The sequence below is a fragment of the Bombina bombina genome, chromosome 6 (genome assembly GCF_027579735.1).
Source record: "Bombina bombina isolate aBomBom1 chromosome 6, aBomBom1.pri, whole genome shotgun sequence".
Taxonomy (NCBI): Eukaryota; Metazoa; Chordata; class Amphibia; order Anura; family Bombinatoridae; genus Bombina; species Bombina bombina.
Genome location: NC_069504.1, coordinates 783499590 through 783513196, shown reverse-complemented (window position 1 = coordinate 783513196; position 13607 = coordinate 783499590). Strand labels below are relative to the sequence as shown.

The 13607-nt window shown below is 43.0% G+C and overlaps 1 protein-coding gene across 1 annotated transcript in view; it reads right to left on the bottom strand.

Annotated features, from left to right (window-relative positions):
- LOC128663662 (epoxide hydrolase 3-like) overlaps nucleotides 1-13607 on the bottom strand; it is an 80360-nt gene that overhangs the window by 16124 nt on the left and 50629 nt on the right. Inside the window, 1 exon segment of the mRNA XM_053718098.1 lies at nucleotides 8329-8477. Coding sequence (XP_053574073.1) covers nucleotides 8329-8477 — 149 coding nt within the window.

Genomic DNA, 13607 nt, shown 5'->3' with positions numbered 1-13607 from the left:
CCACATTCACTTTACACTCCCGTAGAGAGACCCTAGTGCTTAGAGCCGGCAAAGAGAATGACTGGGGGGTGGAGCTAAGGGGGGAGCTATATGGACAGCTTTGATGTGTGCTCTCTTTGCCACTTCCTGTAGGGAATGAGAACTATCCCACAAGTAAAGGATGAATCCGTGGACTGGATACACCTTGCAAGAGAATATTTTATAACTTCCAGTGAAATAAAGGAGCTAAAGGCTCCAGAATGATACAAACAAACAGACAAACAGGGGCAAATGGCCTGACGCATTTTCGCGCCCCCTAGTGGCTTTGACTGTGAATGGCAGATCGACGGGAATCAGTGGTCTGTGTTCTGAGCAAGATTTCCTTTAGGATGCATTTTGGTAGATTCAATGACTATTGGATGTGGAAACCTGAGTATCTATGGACAGCTGCACATGGCTTGTGTGTGTACTTGTGCCGTTATACATCTGACGTTTTCTATATTTCGATCTGGCTTTTTTATGTCAGTGTCTGCTACACAGGACGGGCTTCCAAAACGAGGTATTGGCTAAGCGCATCATTAGACTATGTTCTTTCCCTCATTTGGTTTGAGTGGTGAGTTTGCTAAAATATTTTTCAAATGTATAGGTGTATGTACAACTAGAGTTTTCTAGAATGTTTTCTTTGTTTTAGTTTGAGGTTTGTTTTGCCACCAAGTTAGGAAAAGTTTGATCCCAGAGCCGACCATTTTTTATAGTTACATTTAAGAAATATTGCCTGTTTATTATATACTCATATAGTGGTGGCTTTATAGGAATTTTAATGGCCGGCACTAGGCTGTGAGATGTGAAATGCAGCGCACAACTGGAGCAGAATAGGCTGCAACATTATAAGTTGCTCTTCATATCTGTAAACCCAAAACTCTATAGCATATTATTTATAGTAGCCAAGTCTCCAACTTTCTGTAGTGGCTCTGCTAGTATTTACACGTTACACTACTATTATTTTTTTAACTAGTCAAATGTCCCTAATTGCACTCTTATAAATAGAGATATGTAAAGTATTATTTACACCTATCAGTCTAAAGTTACGACAGTTATAGTATATTTGGCCAGGTACTGACTGAGCACTTATGCCCTATAGCTTATATATTATAAGGTCAAATGGACCCTATATAAACTAACTTGTATGTCTGCACATAAATATTTATTATGATTCACTTAAGGGGTAATCTTTACATAGGTCATAGAACTTTTATTGATGCAAAAGAGACTTTGAGGGTATAGTCATTCTCGCCCTTTAAATGAGTAGGGGAAGCCATGTACATTACTTCCATATCTGTAAACTATTCATTTAATGGAAGGAGCTTCCAGCAGCCGAGGTAGAGCTCTGTACACTATTTTGCTTAACAATGTACCGATTATGTAATGCTGGCTTCCCTAAAATTTGAGTAAAACTAACCCTCATTAATACCTAAAATACTTAGAGTTATGTATACGTCATATGACCTTGGGAACAAGCTTAGCACCTATCCCGCTCCAGCAACAATCTTTATTATCTAAATCCCCCCCCCCCCACACACCCATTAATACACTCTGGCATTTGTGATTGTATCCAGAGTGTTTTGGTGCGATTTCCCGTGCAAAATACTGCGTATACAATTATATTTCATTATATACATTATATTTAACTTATAAATAGCCTTTAATATGCTTCTTCAATCTAAGTTAATAATTCTTTGCATCACAGGTTGAACATTCCTTGAAATATCTCAATGTTTGTCTATATGTTACAACACAAGTTTACGGAAAAGTGTAGATAAATCGAAGGCTTGCAACAGAGCGAACAATGGTTGATCTTGATAATATACTCTAATCAGATACCCAAGCTTGAGTGGTTCCTATATGTTCTTAAATACTATGACAGCTCATATATATCAGGATCCACAGTGTAATGTTTATCTTCCACACTATTCTGGGTACAAATTAAGCGTTATTTAAGTCTTTTTATGTTATAAAATAAGTTATATATGCCTACAGAATATTTCAAAGCAAAACAAAATTTGAAAACGTTTTATGCATAATCAAATTTCTCTGTGATCTAATGGATATGAGTATATATTCTCAACAGTATATTTGATATGATCCTTCTCTTCTGTATTCACACACCTTTTTAAATATTGCATGTATGTTGTATCCCCATATTCAACCTCAAAAAATTATAAAAAAAAAAAAATGTAAAACACACAAAATAAAGTAAACAATTTAAAATGTACCCTCCATGAGTCTCCCTTTTGCTCCTATCTCCAACCATGAGCAGACAGAGCTGAACCTCTAACTGCATAAGGCAGTTAGTGATTCTCTTAAAGAGTCATTAGGACATTTTTTTTAAAAAGGTTAAAAAAAAAACGCTCCTTATGAAGTAAGAGCCTATGAGAGCTGCTAAGGAGTCCCAGGGATCAAGGGTGAAACAGTCTATAAGCCTCTAGTGCTAATTTGCCAAAGTTAAGCACCTAGGTAAAGCTATAGGTGCAAGGCTGTAAACCTCCAGCTATGTGGTACCTGCTAAAGAGAGTACTAGAGATAGCTCCTAGGCTGTATAGTGCCTTAGACACTTACCTGAACTGAAGCACCCCTCCACTGAAGCTTACCAGCATGCTGAGGCCTTCTTCCCTCACAGATGCTGATCCAGCAGAGAGCCCATCCAGTGCAAGCATGGATACTGCAGAGGATATATTCAGAATTACCTGTAACCCCTCAGGCAGAGGTTTAAGTGATTGTAAAGTTTAATGAATAAGTGCCCAGTATCTAAAAATGCTCTTAAAAACAGGGGAACTTTCATTCATTAAACTTTACAATGAAGCTTCTTTTTTAAAATACTTACCTTTGCTTTATGGAAAGCAGACCGGCGATCGTCCGCATCTCCTACTGTATTGAACAAATCGATGATGAATCCGGCTTCCTCCAATTGTTGTGTGCCCCCCTTTGGCGTCCAGCTCGTAAGGCACGTAACAATTGGAGGAAGCCGGATTCGTCAATGATCTGCTAACTAAAGCAGGAGCTGCGAGCTTAGGATCACCGGTCTGCTTTCCATAAAGCAAAGGTATTTTAAAAAAGAAGCTTCATTGTAAAGTTTAATTAATTAAAGTGCCCCTCTTTTTAAGAGCATTTTTCCGGGCACTTATTCGTTAAACCTTACAATGACTTTAAGGGATGAATCCCCACGACACCTGAAGGCAATTATGGGTGAAAACCCATTAGGGTAATGCTGCGTCATAAAGGAGGTATTCCTTTACCCCTGCTTCACTCTAATATGTTGTATGAATCTTCTTCCACTCTTCCCTGAGTAAAGCTGGAAGGGGCACTGGGTCTCAGGCCAGGTCTGAGCTCCCAAATGAGTTGATAAAAAAGAAAATAAAAAAATCTTGCTTGCAGAGCACCTCTCTCAGCCTTTCTCCTCAGAGGCTAATAACTGAGTGTGGAGTGGAGGTGGGAGGGATTAAAGCTTGTGATGGTTTTTTAACTCCTCCTGGTGGGCAGGAAATATCCCACGTTATGGACAGCTATGGACTATCATCTAAGAAAGAAAATATTAACCCCTTCTGTCATATAGATGTAGATCTACATCATGCAGTGCATAGCCCAACATACCACATAACAGATGTACATCCATACTGCTGGAAGTCCAACTTGCTGTTTCTGGGCTTCCAGCATCTGCCGTCATATGGTAATGGAGAACGATCAGTGCGCCGTTACATGAAGACAGATGGTTTACAGAGAGTGACAAAGTCCTGTGTGCACTGTCTGTAACAATATCATTGGTGCGGTGGGAGTGTGGGAGGGAAAGGATGCAAGAGCGAGGCACAGAGACAGAGGGAGTGTAAAAGCCCTATGCTGCAGAATTTTTTTCGAAGGGGGAGGGAAGAATGGGAGCTACACTACCGCAAAAGGTTGGATTGGAAGCGGGGGGCACCCCTAACTAGTGATTGGGGGGAGGTAGTGGCACCACTACACTAAGAATAAAATCAAAATTAATAAATAAAAAATGCATATAAACTGGGTACTGACAGGGGGAAAGGGTTCTAAAGAGCTGTTTGGTGGGGATCAGTGACGGTGGGAGGGGTTGAGGAGGGGATCACTATACTGCCAGAAGAAGAAAAAAAAATCCTTCAAACCTGCATACCCAGGCAGACTGGTAGGGATCAGGGGAGTGGAAGGTGTCAAATGGAAGGGAAATCTGCATAAAAAATTAACCATACCAAGCTAACTGATTAACCCCTTCACTGCAAGAATTTTCAAGTAATCACAAATCCACAGATAGGCAGCAGCCTTGCAATATATAAAAAGTCTTTATTTCACATACTGGAATTAAAACAGTGATGTTTCGGGGTACAAGACCCTTAAAAGGGGACCCTAAACACCTTCTGTTTTCATTTAATTATTATTATTTTTTAATCATTTTGTTTTAGTTTTAAACGATTATTTGTTTTCTCCATATTTGTATCTTGCCTTCTGCTCAATTATCTTTTATTTTCAATTTTACCACTAAAACCACCGCCCTACTGAATGCGGTGGTAGCCGCCATATTGTAACGCGCGTTGTATGGGATAGTATGCAGACTCGCTGTGCACTCCCCTTCTTTACTTCCGCTCATGCACATACAAATAAAGCAACGTCTTAGCCGCTATCTATGAAGGCTCGTTTTTCATTAACTTGTGTTGAACAGTGCTTCATAGATTTAGGTTGTCAAAGGCAGACGTTTTCAGTGAATGAACAGCTGTGTTACTCTATTTTGCAATAATCCCTTATACTACGAGTGAAAGAGGGATCGCACAACAAACTGCTCAGGGAGACCAGCTGCTGTCTCATAAATATACTCTGTTTTTCTTTTACCCCTCTGTTATCTCTACAAGCTCCTGGAGTCCCGCTCAAGCTAGCTATACCTTTTCTGAGTTTATTGAAAATCTTATGCAGCTGACGCTCTGTGATGTGACAGCATCAGTGGTTTGTTTATTTACCAGGCCTTCTGAGATCCTCGAATATTAGCAATAGTGAATGCTTTATTTGTTTTGTTTTTTACGAGTATGGAGCGGTCACGAGCCATAGTGTTCTGCTTTTATGCACATCAATTTCTAATGACGATCAGGCAGCCAAGCTTCAAATCACCCTTCTGTTTTCTTCTTTGAGGTTTGAAAGGTACTTATTTTCTTTTGTTCTTGGGATCGATCCTACCTTTATCTGTTAGCATTATGTTTTCATTCTCTGCTTTTACCAACGCATCATCTAAGTCAAACTTGGTTTGGTCTAATTTGTGTTGCTTTTATTTGTTATATATGTATATATGTATATATATATATATGTATGTGTATATATATATATATATATATACACATACATATATATATATATACATATATACATATATAACAAATAAAAGCAACCCAAATTAGACAAACAATATTGACTTAGATGATGCGATTGGTAAAAGCAGAATGAAAACATAATGCTAACAGATAAAGGTAGGATCGATCCCAGAACAAAAGAAAATAAGTAACTTTCAAACCTCAAAGAAGAAACAGAAGGGTGATTTGAAGCTTGGCTGCCTGATCGTCATTAGAAATTGATGTGCATAAAACAGAACACTATGGCTGACCGCTCCATACTCGTAAAAAACAAAACAAATAAAGCATTCACTACGCTATCTTTTAGGATCTTCAGAATGCCTGGTAAATAAACAAACCACTGATGCTGTCACATCACAGAGCGTCAGCTGCATAAGATTTACAATAAACTCAGAAAAGGTATAGCTAGCTTGAGCGGGACTCCGGGAGCTTGTAGAGATAACAGAGGGGTAAAAGAAAACAGAGTATATTTATGAGACAGCAGCTGTCTCCCTGAGCAGTTTGTTGTGCGATCCCTCTTTCACTCGTAGTACAAGGATTATTCCAAAATAGGAGTTAATTATTTATTTATTTTTTAAATTATAATTAATTATTAGCTTTCAAGGGTGTTAGCAATAGAGGCCAGTTCAAAGGATATTATTTAGGGACAAAACTAAGATAATCGCTGCAAACTTTATAGCAGCAATAGTTTTAGTTATGCTGTGCTGTGCGCGCTCACAGCAATAAGCAGAGACTTCCGGGTTTCTCAACATAACCTTCAGCCATGTCGGCACGGAGCAGTCAGAAAGTGAAGTAAATTTAAAAAAATAAAAAAATAAATAAACCTATAATAAAAAGAAATAGCGATTTGCATTTAAAAAAAATAAAGAAACATTATGAATAAAAAACAAACAAAACACTAATGACAAGTGTTTAAAGTCCCTTTAATCATACAAAGTGAATATTTAAGGGATTACAGCACCCTTCTTTGGCCTGCACCTGACAGTGGAGCTGAGCTACAAAGTGTTTCAAGAATTCCGAGTAAGGTATGCAGCTGCAATTAGTGGCATTCTAATTGCCAAAAAGCAATGGCAAAGTCATGCATGTCTGCTATTTCTGAATCCCAGAGAAGCTTTTACAACTATTTGTCATATGACTGCAGTAGTTAGGTGTAAATAATTTCAGTGAGAAACCAAAGTTTGCGAAAAAGTTACCGATTTTAAAAAAGAATGTTTTTTTAAATTATTGTATCTAGCAGCCAAATAGTGGCATCAAATATACCAAATGGGCCTAGATCAATACCTTGGGTTTTTTTTTCCCCACTACTCCTTGCAGAATCGCTAATGGTCTATATGTGTTATTTATGGTTTGGTTGGAAGCCCATGGCCAGCAGCCGAAGCTGTAGGAAGAGGCAAAGAACTATATCATTAGAACACCATCATATATTATATTAAAGAAGACAAAGTCTCCCTAACTATTGTTGGATCCCTGTTAAAAATTTTAATTTTAGTATACTTACCTTAAATGTTATCACACCAGTTTTACAGAGCTATATTGATCTATTTTTTCTGCAGTCAATTAAAAGTCCTTGTTAATATATACACTTACTTGCTCAAACTTATTTTGGGCCACTAGATGGCCTCAAAGAGTATTGCAATCTTCAAAATTCCATATAATATATTTTCATATATTTATGAATGGGCTATGTGAGATTTTGATTATACCCTCAATAAATATCTCACCGGTTTTCCTTCACACATTCCTAGTCCCCCTCTTCCTTTAAGTATATTTTGCTTTTATGGTGCCTATATTCTAGTATTTTAGCAGTCCAAATCTGGCTTTTTTCTTTCTCCCTTTATCATCATTTTATTTCTCGACTTATTATTCATTTTTTAATAATCTTGTAGCAATGCTTATTTGAATATTTAACAATAGAAGGTTCATGAGTAGCCTTCAATCTCTTAAACCAATATCATAGGCCTCACTGAGCGAAGTTTAGGGACAAAAAATGAGGATAATGTATATGGGGGTTTTTTAACTTTGTGTGTCATGTCACTTTTGTAATTGTGTTGCAAGCTTGTAATCTATTATTTCATGTGCCAGTAGGCTTGTTTCGACAATATCCTCAATACAAAAAATAAAACTAAAAAAAAGGTGTGGTGCACAGCTGCAATTACGGCATTCTAACTACCCAAAAGCAATGGCAAGGTCATATATGTGTGCTAAAAGCTTCTCTGGGATCCCAGAGAAGATTTTTACAACCACTTGTGTCACGATTGCACAAGCAGTATGTAAATAATGATTTTTTTTTTTTATATGATCACATTTTGCAGTGAAATGGTGGCATGAAATATACCAAAATGGGTCTAGATCCAATACCTTGGGTTGTCTACAATTAAAAAAAAAATAGTGTTCACAGAGTAAATAAAAAGAAAACAAGGCCTAATTTCTGTTTAAATGTTGTGATAGCAAAAATGCAAAAGAAATCTCTGGTATTTTGGGCCAGGTTCCCAGCACCGAAGGGGTTGAAGGACATCAAGATCCCAATTAGTTTTCCTTCTTGATTCAGATAGAGCACACAATTTTAAACAACTTTCAAATTTACTTCTTTTATCTTAATTTGCTCTCGGGGAGCAGCAGTACAGTGAGACAGCTGCTGATTGGTGACTGTACATATATGCCTCTTGTCATTGATTCACCAGATGTGCTGAGCTAGCTCCCAATACTGTATTGCTGCATAATAAGTAAATTGTTGTTGAACATTGATATGCGCTATCTGAAAAATGAAAGAAAAATGTTGGGATTCATGTCCCTTTAATAGAGCCTTTTTTTTTTTTTTTAAACTCATCGGATGTTGCATATTCTACATGTAACCCTTTTAACTATAGGAGGTACCCATAGAAGGTACCTGGGTGATTGATCTAGTACAGAACAGAAAAAGACAAATAATCATGACATGTAATTCTCTTACCCAAAAAGATTCCTGTAGTAGTTAAGTGGTGGTGTCAAAGCTCCCTTCTGGGAAGGGTAGTATATAAAGGCCTCTGTCTCTTCCTGACTAAGTCTCCGTTCCTCATTCTGTATACCCATAATTCCATCAGTAAGTGGCTTCCTTATGTACTGTAGGAAGGAAATCAGAAAATTAAAGGACCATTAATATATAGAGTATGTGTGTGTGTTTATATATACAGTATATGTATACATGTGTGTGTGTGCACGTGTCAGCCATTTTTAAATGAGCAGCATTTAGACATGTTAAAAAAATTACCTGAAAAAAATGTAAACTATACACTGATTAAAACCTTAAAGTGACCGATTTATTCAGGACAACATTCATTTTCCTATAATAAAAACTGTAAATGTATTTTGAAATGAAAAAAAAAATATTACTATGTACCCAAATGAACACCATTCTGTGTTCCACTATTAAATAGTTATTGATCTTAACTTTTTTTGTCACAGTCTATTGTACTGCTGCCAATGCATATTGGCTTTGAATCCCAACAACTACTGGGAAAAAAAGTATGGGTATACAGTTTAGTATATTTTTTGTTTTATGTAACACATATGTTTGTTTTGTTTGTTTTTTAATGAATAATTAAAAGTATACTTTTTACTCTCAAAAATGTTGAGTATATCCCCATACATAGAATACTTTGAATATATATATATATATATATATATATAGTATCCTATAAATATAAAAGGCCAAGTAGTGTTTGTCCGAAGCTGTCATTGTGCAGTAGAGACAGCACGAGGACAAACACACCTGGCCTACATGACAAGCTGTTTGCGGCGGGGTGGGGCAAAAGGTTGGCAATGGCCTGACGGGGCGTGGCCCGGCATTGTCAGGGCGTGGTGGGGTGGCGTGGCCGGGGGCTGCAGTCAGCGCGATGAGAGAGGGGAGGAGAGAAAATGAAAGAGAGGGGGAGAGACAAAAAGAGATAGGAATGAGCTAAATAGAGGGGGGAGAGAGCAAAGAGAGGGGGGAGAGAGAGCAAAAGAGAGGGGGAGAGAGAGCAAAAGAGGGGGGAGAGAGAGCAAAAGAGAGGGGGAGAGAGAGCAAAAGAGAGGGGGAGAGAGAGCAGAAAGAGAGGGGGGAGAGAGAGCAAAAGAGAGGGGGGAGAGAGAGCAAAAGAGAGGGGGGAGAGAGAGCAAAAGAGTGGGGGGGGGGGAGAGCAAAAGAGGTGGGGGGGGGGAGAGAGAGCAAAAGAGTGGGGGGGGGAGAGAGCAAAAGAGTGGGGGGGGGAGAGTGAGCAAAAGAGAGGGGGGAGAGTGAGCAAAAGAGGGGAAAGAGCAAAATAGAGGGAAGAGAGAAAAAGAGAGGGGGGAGAGAGCCAAAAGAGGGGGGATAGAGCAAAAAGAGAGGGGGGAGAGAGAGCAAAAGAGAGGGGAGAGAGAGCAAAAGAGAGGGGGAGAGAGAGCAAAAGAGAGGGGGGAGAGAGCAAAAGAGAGGGGGGAGAGAGAGCAAAAAAAGGGAAGAGAGAGAGCAAAAGAGAGGGGGAGGAGAGAGCAAAAGAGAGGGGGGAGAGAGAGCAAAAGAGAGGGGGGACAGAGAGCAAAAGAGAGGGGGGACGAGAGAGCAAAAGAGAGGGGGGAGAGCAAAAGAGAGGGGGAGAGAGAGCAAAAGAAAGGGGAAAGAGCAAAATAGAGGGAAGAGAGCAAAAGAGAGGGGAAGAGAGAGAGCAAAAGAAGAGAGGGGGAGAGAGAGCAAAAGAAGTGAGGGGGGAGAGAGAGAGAGAGAGAGAGAGAAAGAGAGAGAGAGAGAGAGAGCAAAAGAGAGGGGGGAGAGAGAGCAAAAGAAGAGGGGGGGGAGAGAGAGCAAAAGAGAGGGGGGGAGAGAGAGCAAAAGAGAGGGGGGAGAGAGAGCAAAAGAGAGAGGGGAGAGTGGGGGGAGAGAGAGGGTAGAGAGAGCAAAAGAAGAGAGGGGGAGAGAGAGCAAAAGAGAGGGGGGAGAGAGAGCAAAAGAGAGGGGGGAGAGAGAGCAAAGAGAGGGGGAGAGAGAGCAAAAGAGAGGGGGGAGAGAGAGCAAAAGAGAGGGGGGAGAGAGAGCAAAAGAGAGGGGGAGAGAGAGCAAAAGAGAGGGGGAGAGAGAGCAAAAGAGAGGGGGGGTAGAGAGCAAAAGAGAGGGGGAGAGAGAGCAAAAGAGAGGGGGGAGGAGAGAGCAAAAGAGAGGGGGGAGAGAGAGCAAAAGAGAGGGAAGGAGAGAGAGCAAAAGAGAGGGGGAGAGAGAGCAAAAGAGAGGGGGAAGAGAGCAAAAGAGAGGGGGAGAGAGAGCAAAAGAGAGGGGGAGAGAGAGCAAAAAGAGAGGGGGGAGAGAGAGCAAAGAGAGGGGGGAGAGAGAGCAAAAGAGAGGGGGGAGAGAGAGCAAAAGAGAGGGGGAGAGAGAGCAAGAGAGGGGGGAGAGAGAGCAAAAGAGAGGGGGGAGAGAGAAGCAAAGAGAGGGGGAGAGAGAGAGCAAAAGAGAGGGGGGAGAGAGAGCAAAAGAGAGGGGGGAGAGAGAGCAAAAGAGAGGGGGGGAGAGAGAGCAAAAGAGAGGGGGGGAAAGAGAGCAAAAGAGAGGGGGGGAAAGAGAGCAAAAGAGAGGGGGGACAGAGAGCAAAAGAGAGGGGGGAGAGAGAGCAAAAAAGAGGGGGGAGAGCAAAAGAGAGGGGGAGAGCAAAAGAGAGGGGGGAGAGCAAAAGAGAGGGGGAGAGAGAGCAAAAGAAAGGGGAAAGAGCAAAATTGAGGGAAGAGAGCAAAAGAGAGGGGAAGAGAGAGAGCAAAAGAAGAGAGGGGGAGAGAGAGCAAAAGAAGTGAGGGGGAGAGAGAGAGAGAGAGAGCAAAAGAAGAGAGGGGGGAGAGAGAGCAAAAGAGAGGGGGGAGAGAGAGCAAAAGAAGAGAGGGGGAGAGAGAGCAAAAGAAGAGAGGGGGGCAGTGGGGGGAGAGAGAGGTTAGAGAGAGCAAAAGAGTGGGGGGAGAGAGCAAAAGTAGGGTGGGGGGGACGAGAGAGCACAAAGACGTGGGGGGGAGAGTGAGCAAAAGAGAGGGGGGGAGGAGTGAGCAAAAGAGGGGGAAAGAGCAAAATAGAGGGAAGAGAGAAAAAGAGAGGGGGGGAGAGAGAAAAAAGAGGGGGGAGAGAGAGCAAAAGAAAGGGGAAAGAGTAAAATAGAGGGAAGAGAGAGAAAAAGAGAGTGGGGAGAGAGAGCAAAAGAGAGGGGGAGAGAGAGCAAAAGAGAGGGGGGAGAGAGAGCAAAAGAGAGGGGGGAAGAGGAGCAAAAGAGAGGGGGAGAGAGAGCAAAAGAGAGGGGGGGAGAGAGCAAAAGAGAAGGGGAGAGAGAGCAAAAGAGAGGGGGGCAGAGAGAGCAAAAGAGGGGGGGTGAGAGAGAGCAATAGGAGGGGGGAGGGGGGGGATAGAGTCAAAAGAGAGGGGGATAGAGCAAAAGAGAGGGGGGGAGAGAGCAAAAGAGAGGGGGAGAGAGCAAAAGAGAGGGGGGAGAGAGCAAACGAGAGGGGGTGAGAGAGAGCAAAAGAGAGGGGGGACGAGAGCAAAAGAGAGGGGGGAGAGAGAGCAAAAGAGAGGGGGGAGGATAGAGAAAAGAGAGGGGGGAGGGAGAAAAAGCAGAGGGGGAGAGAAGATGAAAAAGAGAGGGGGGAGAGAGCAAAAAGAGAGGGGGGAAGAGAGCTAAAAGAGAGGGGGGAGAGAGAGCAAAGGAGAGGGCTGGGGGAGAGAGCAAAGAAGGAGGGGGAGAGAGAGCAAAAGAAGGGGGAAAGAGCAAAAGAGTGGGGGAAGAGAGCAAAAAGAGAGGGGGAAGAGAGAGAGCAAAGAAGAGAGGGGGGGAGAGAGAGCCAAAGAAGTGAGAGAGAGAGAGAGGAGAGAGAGAGAGAGAGAGCAAAGAGGAGAGGGGGGAGAGAGAGCGAAGAAGAGAGGGGGGGAGAGAGCAAAGAGAGGGAGGGGAGAGAGGCAAAAGGAGGGGGGGGGAGAGAGCAAAAGAGAGGGGGGAGAGAGAGCAAAAGAGAGGGGGGAGAGAGAGCAAAAGAGAGGGGGGAGAGAGAGCAAAAGAGAGGGGGGGAGAGAGAGCAAAAGAGAGGGGGGGAGAGAGAGCAAAAGAGAGGGGGAGAGAGAGCAAAAGAGAGGGGGGAGAGAGAGCAAAAGAGAGGGGGAGAGAGAGCAAAAGAGAGGGGGAGAGAGAGCAAAAGAGAGGGGGGAGAGAGAGCAAAAGAGAGGGGGGGAGAGAGAGCAAAAGAGAGGGGGGAGAGAGAGCAAAAGAGAGGGGGAGATAGAGCAAAAGAGAGGGGGGAGAGAGAGCAAAAGAGAGGGGGGAGAGAGAGCAAAAGAGAGGGGGAGAGAGCAAAAGAGAGGGGGAGAGAGAGCAAAAGAGAGGGGGGAGAGAGAGCAAAAGAGAGGGGGGAGAGAGAGCAAAGAGAGGGGGAGAGAGAGCAAAAGAGGAGGGGGAGAGAGAGCAAAAGAGAGGGGGGAGAGAGAGCAAAAGAGAGGGGGCAGAGAGAGCAAAAGAGAGGGGGAGAGAGAGCAAAAGAGAGGTGGGAGAGAGAGCAAAAGAGAGGGGGAGAGAGAGCAAAAGAGAGGGGGAGAGAGAGCAAAAGAGAGGGGGGAGAGAGAGCAAAAGAGAGGGGGGAGAGAGAGCAAAAGAGAGGGGGGGAGAGAGAGCAAAAGAGAGGGGGGGGACGAGAGCAAAAGAGAGGGGGGAGAGAGAGCAAAAGAGAGGGGGGAGAGAGAGCAAAAGAGAGGGGGGAGAGACGAGCAAAAGAGAGGGGGGGAGAGAGAGCAAAGAGAGAGGGGGGAGAGAGAGCAAAAAGAGGGGGAGGAGAGAGCAAAAGAGAGGGGGAGAGAGAGCAAAAGAGAGGGGGGGAGAGAGAGCAAAAGAGAGGGGGGAGAGAGAGCAAAAGAGAGGGGGGAGAGAGCAAAAGAGAGGGGGAGAGAGAGCAAAAAGAGAGGGGGGGAGAGAGAGCAAAAGAGAGGGGGAGAGAGAGCAAAAGAGAAGGGGGGAGAGAGAACAAAAGAGAGGGGGAGAGAGAACAAAAGAGAGGGGGAGAGAGAACAAAAGAGAGGGGGGAGAGAGAACAAAAGAGAGGGGGAGAGAGAACAAAAGAGAGGGGGAGAGAGAACAAAAGAGAGGGGGGAGAGAGAACAAAAGAGAGGGGGGAGAGAGAACAAAAGAGAGGGGGGAGAGAGAACAAAAGAGAGGGGGAGAGAGAGGGCGAGAGAGAACAAAAGAGAGGGGGAGAGAGCAAAAGAGAGGGATGGAGAAA